The sequence below is a fragment of the Helobdella robusta genome (genome assembly GCF_000326865.2).
Source record: "Helobdella robusta unplaced genomic scaffold HELROscaffold_6, whole genome shotgun sequence".
Taxonomy (NCBI): domain Eukaryota; kingdom Metazoa; phylum Annelida; class Clitellata; order Rhynchobdellida; family Glossiphoniidae; genus Helobdella; species Helobdella robusta.
The window spans coordinates 2,382,232-2,386,659 of NW_008705330.1; the positions used below are offsets into that span (position 1 = coordinate 2,382,232).

A 4,428-nucleotide genomic window follows, 5' to 3' on the forward strand; every position below is an offset into this window, starting at 1 on the left:
TTATGAGAAGAAAAATTAGAATTAGATGTTCTTAAAGAAGTAATTTTATTTACAAAAAAGTCATGAAACTGTTGAGCAGAAAAAGATGAGTGAGAAGATTTCTTATGAAGAAGTTTAGATAGAGCAGACCACCTATTTTTAGATGTTGAAGCAGATGTTATTTCTTGGCTACTACACAAGCATAATCAAACCAAGGAGCCTTACGATAATAGAGCCTATAAGTAAAAGATTTAAGAGGTATAAGCTTATCTAGAATAGAAGTAATGTAGATATTAAAAGCATAGACAAAATCATCAACATCAGAAAATAAGGTAGTATCAAAAATAGTGTCAGTAAGAGATTGAAGAAAAATATCTTTATTAAGAGAAGACCAGCATCTTTTAGAAATAGACATAGATGAATTTGAAGGAAGAAAATCTAAGGAAAAAACAGATTCAATAAGGAGGTGATCAGAATAAGGAACAGAGCTAGCAGAGATATTAATAGGCTTAGAAAAAGATGAAGCTATAATAAAATCAATAGTGTTACCAGAAGTATGGGTAGGAAAAGATCAATATTGTGTTAAGTTAAAAAGAGACAAAATATCATTAAATCTACGGGTGTAAGAACATGATAAACAACTTGTGTGACGTAAGACTCTAAGACTACTAAGACTTTTAACTACAGGCATACACTTTTTTAAAAAAACTAAAAATAAATAATGCTGGAAAAATCCTTGACTGATTTTTGGCTTTGCATATTTATGAATTTGCATATTTATGAATATGCATTTATATATGTATGCATATAAATAGTTTATGTTTATAAAAGTATATATATATATACATCACTAACGGTAACTATAAGGTACATGTTATAATACTTGCATTAAAATTAAAGGTAGTTTATGTTTATAAAATTATATATTTATATAGTATATTGTATATATATGTATTTATATATATACATTATATATACATCAGTAACGGTAACTATAGGGTACATGTTATAATACTTGCATTAAAATTTAAAGTATGACGACTGGTCGGTCTGTGTTGCGCAATCGTTTTTATCGTTGTGCAACTACTCGCTTGTCATATCCGCAAACTGTATTCAGTACGACGTTACGACGTATCAAGTACGTCGTGCGTTGTCTTTCTTCTTGGAGTTGAAAAATGTATGCTAAAATGTTAGCTAAATCCAATGAAAATTATCTAACAAAGCTTGATTCTTCTAGACTTGAAGCGTCAGTTCTAAAAAATGCTGCAACTTTTAAAAATAATTCATATTCGGTCATGGATTCTTCCCGTGGTTTAGATGCAAGATGTGCTCCTTCCTTAAATCTGGAACTTTTAGAAAAAAAACACAAGTGCATCTTGGATAAGTCGCACGCTACTATTTTGTCGTTTGATGTAAATTTTGGGAGTCACTTCAAACTACAGAATGTTTCTTCATGTAGCACAAAGCCTGCAACGACTGCTAAAATTAAGAAAAAAATTGTTTTAACTGAAAAAACTAAAAATCACTTGAAAAGAAAGCACAAGGACAACACAGATAAAATTGAAGTGAAATATAAGCTGACTAAAAATTGTGAACATGATGTAAAAGAAAGTGTTTTTTCCGATTATGATTATGAAAATGTTTTCTGTTCCTTATCTGTTCCAAGGCCATTAGATTTTACATTCTGTATGCCTGTAGACCTATCATCATGCATTTCTCATGAAAAAAGCTTATTGGATCGCAAGGTTTGCTATTTTTATTATTTTTAATTTAAAGCCTATAATATTCGATTCTGATAGAGAATGTCTAATCACTGATTGATAATGTAGTAATGACACTATTTGTTTTTTAACTACATTGGTAATTAACGGAATGCCAATAGTTCTGTTCTTTAAAAGCACACAATGTGATGCATCTTGCATAAACACAAGATAAGTACTTTTAATATTTAGAAAAAAATTATTACTTACCAACTTTAGAAGAATGTGTGAGATCAAAAAAGGCAACAATAGGCCAAATAAAGAAGTTCAATATTATTTGCCAATTGGTTTCTTAACTTAACCACTTTTTTCCATTTTTTTATGTTTGCATAAAATATATATTTACTTATATGTTTTAAATATATTTTAAAACTAGAAAATGTTGGTCAATGAAGTAAGCACTTCCTTAATAAAGTCACCAACTTTTTTGAAAGGAGAAGGTTCAAACATCAGTAAATTGGCTACTCAAATAGCTTCAGAAGACCCTGAATTTATACTGAAGGTCAAATTTTAAATTTTAAATAATCTTTTAAATGTTTTTGGTAAAAATTCATAAAAATGTCAACTAATGTTTGAATGTTTACATTTCAATAGATGGCTTTATATTGTAGGCACTGCTTGTACATCAGATCAACATCAAACTTTTTATTGGCTTTTTCTGCCAATAGTGAGTTCTGTAAGCCATATCTGATTAAATATTTCAATAAAGGTGTTGTCCTGCCAACTGATTGGAAGGAAGTTGCAGAGCTAGCTTTGGTATAAAAATTAATTTTGAAATTTAATTTTATGATACATTTATGTGGTTGTAATTTGTGTACCTGTTTTCATTTATCTTTTTTATTTTTTTATTTAAAACTATGAATTCAATGTAAGTTAATATTAGTTCGTTTTGCATTTTTTGTCTTTAACTGTTTACATTTTTAATTCCACCCTATTAACCTAATGTCTGCAAACCTAGTGCATCTATTATTTGTAAACATTTGAAAGCTTGTAAACTTAATTTTTCAACTTTTCCAGAACATTATTAGAGTGTCAAAATATTTTTTATTGATGTTGCTAGTGAAATAAAACTTTTTCTGTGTGAGCAGGCCTGCCAGAACTTTTAGGGTTGGGGGCGAGACATTTTGTTGGTTGGGTTACTATAATAGATGTATAATATAATATATATATATAAATATAATAGATGTGTGTATAGCAGAGCTCCAAGCAGATAACCACAATGAGGTTTCAAACCACAGTTACCAAATAAAAAATTCTTAAAACTCTGCGGATTTTGTGATTTGCGGATTTTGTCTGTGCGGTTTGCCATGGATGCAGATTCAAGTGCGTTGTTTAAAAAACCGCCTGCAAAATTAAATTTTTAATTTTCAAAAATTTTCAGATTAAACAATTTTGTTTTTTTGTTTGTTCGCATATATGTACGTGTGTTAGTTTTTATGTATTTATGAGTATTTAGGACCATAGCTGAGTCTCTCTGGGGTCAACATTAATAAAGCCAAGCGAGCAGCTTCTACAAATTACTTCAGTGGATTTGAATAAAGAAAGTTAGTTCAATTTATACACATCCATATATGCATACATGTGTATGTAAATGTGTGTGCGTATGTGTGTTATACAAAACGTATGTGTGAAGTGTATCTATCTTTGATACTTAACACAAGTGTTATCATCATCATATATATATATACATATACGGATACGCACATAGGTATATACAAATTAACATACATACCAAATTACAACTTAACATAAATTAACATACCAATATATAAGTACATACTTATATTGGTACGACCAACATATGACATATTCATAAATATTAAATAACATAACATAACATAACATAACAGAAAAAAATTTAATGAGCGCAAGTGTACAACCCATAAGCCCAAATCCCCAAAAATTGGTTAATTAAATGAAAAAATTCAAAATTCATTTATTTAAATCCGAAACACAAAATGAAAATTTGAGATTGTGAGGATTTACGGAGATCCCATAAGAAAATCAAAACTTGTACAGACCTCCGTGATACGATATGCAATTTAAAAACAAAATCACGTTTGAATACATACACTGATGTACTAAAAGTAATAGATATATGGATCTTCGTTTTTCTACATATATAAACACATAAGTATGCATGAAAATATATACTGATGTAATAAAAGCAATAGATATATAAATGTTCATCTTGGTACATACATAAACACATAAGCACATATGAATACATATACTGAAGTAATCAAAATAATAGATATATAAATGTTCAGCTCTGTACATATATAAAACACACAAGCATTATTTTAGCATATATGAATGAAAGAAGGAGTTATCAATATCTCCATACAAATTGCATAAATCATCCTTTGAAGTGTCCAACTTAAAATTGTAGCAACTGTTAATAAACACTGGGCAACATATTTTATTAAGTAAATTTAGATCAGCCATGATTGACAGAATTGTTGTCCTTGGTTTAAAAAACCCGGTCTCTGACAATAGCTTGACGAGGCCATATATCTGAGTTGAAAAATTTATCTTTCTGACTTTCCAGTATACAGATTCTGAAAGCAGAGCTTAAAACAGATGAGTTTTCAGAAAATTGATCAGAAGTTTTTATTGTACCATTAGGATCAACAGTAATATTAGAGGAATTATCACAAAGTTTCTTTGAATTTTCAGAAACTTTAGC

General features: G+C 29.0%; 2 protein-coding genes across 2 annotated transcripts in view; one reads left to right on the forward strand and one right to left on the reverse strand.

Moving 5' to 3' along the window:
• Positions 1-1,154: 1,154 nt before the first annotated feature.
• On the forward strand, positions 1,155-2,501 carry HELRODRAFT_164183 (hypothetical protein; the record flags this gene model as incomplete). The annotated part of the gene is made up of 3 exons (XM_009029189.1): positions 1,155-1,724; positions 2,116-2,241; positions 2,334-2,501. The coding sequence occupies 3 exons, from the start codon at positions 1,155-1,157 to the stop codon at positions 2,499-2,501; spliced, it is 864 nt and encodes a 287-aa protein (XP_009027437.1).
• A 1,769-nt stretch (positions 2,502-4,270) lies between these two features.
• HELRODRAFT_164184 (hypothetical protein) overlaps positions 4,271-4,428 on the reverse strand; it is a gene marked incomplete at both ends in the record, with an annotated part of 4,656 nt that continues 4,498 nt past the window's right edge. Inside the window, one exon of the mRNA XM_009029190.1 lies at positions 4,271-4,312. Coding sequence (XP_009027438.1) covers positions 4,271-4,312 — 42 coding nt within the window. The remainder of the gene's footprint in view (positions 4,313-4,428) is intronic.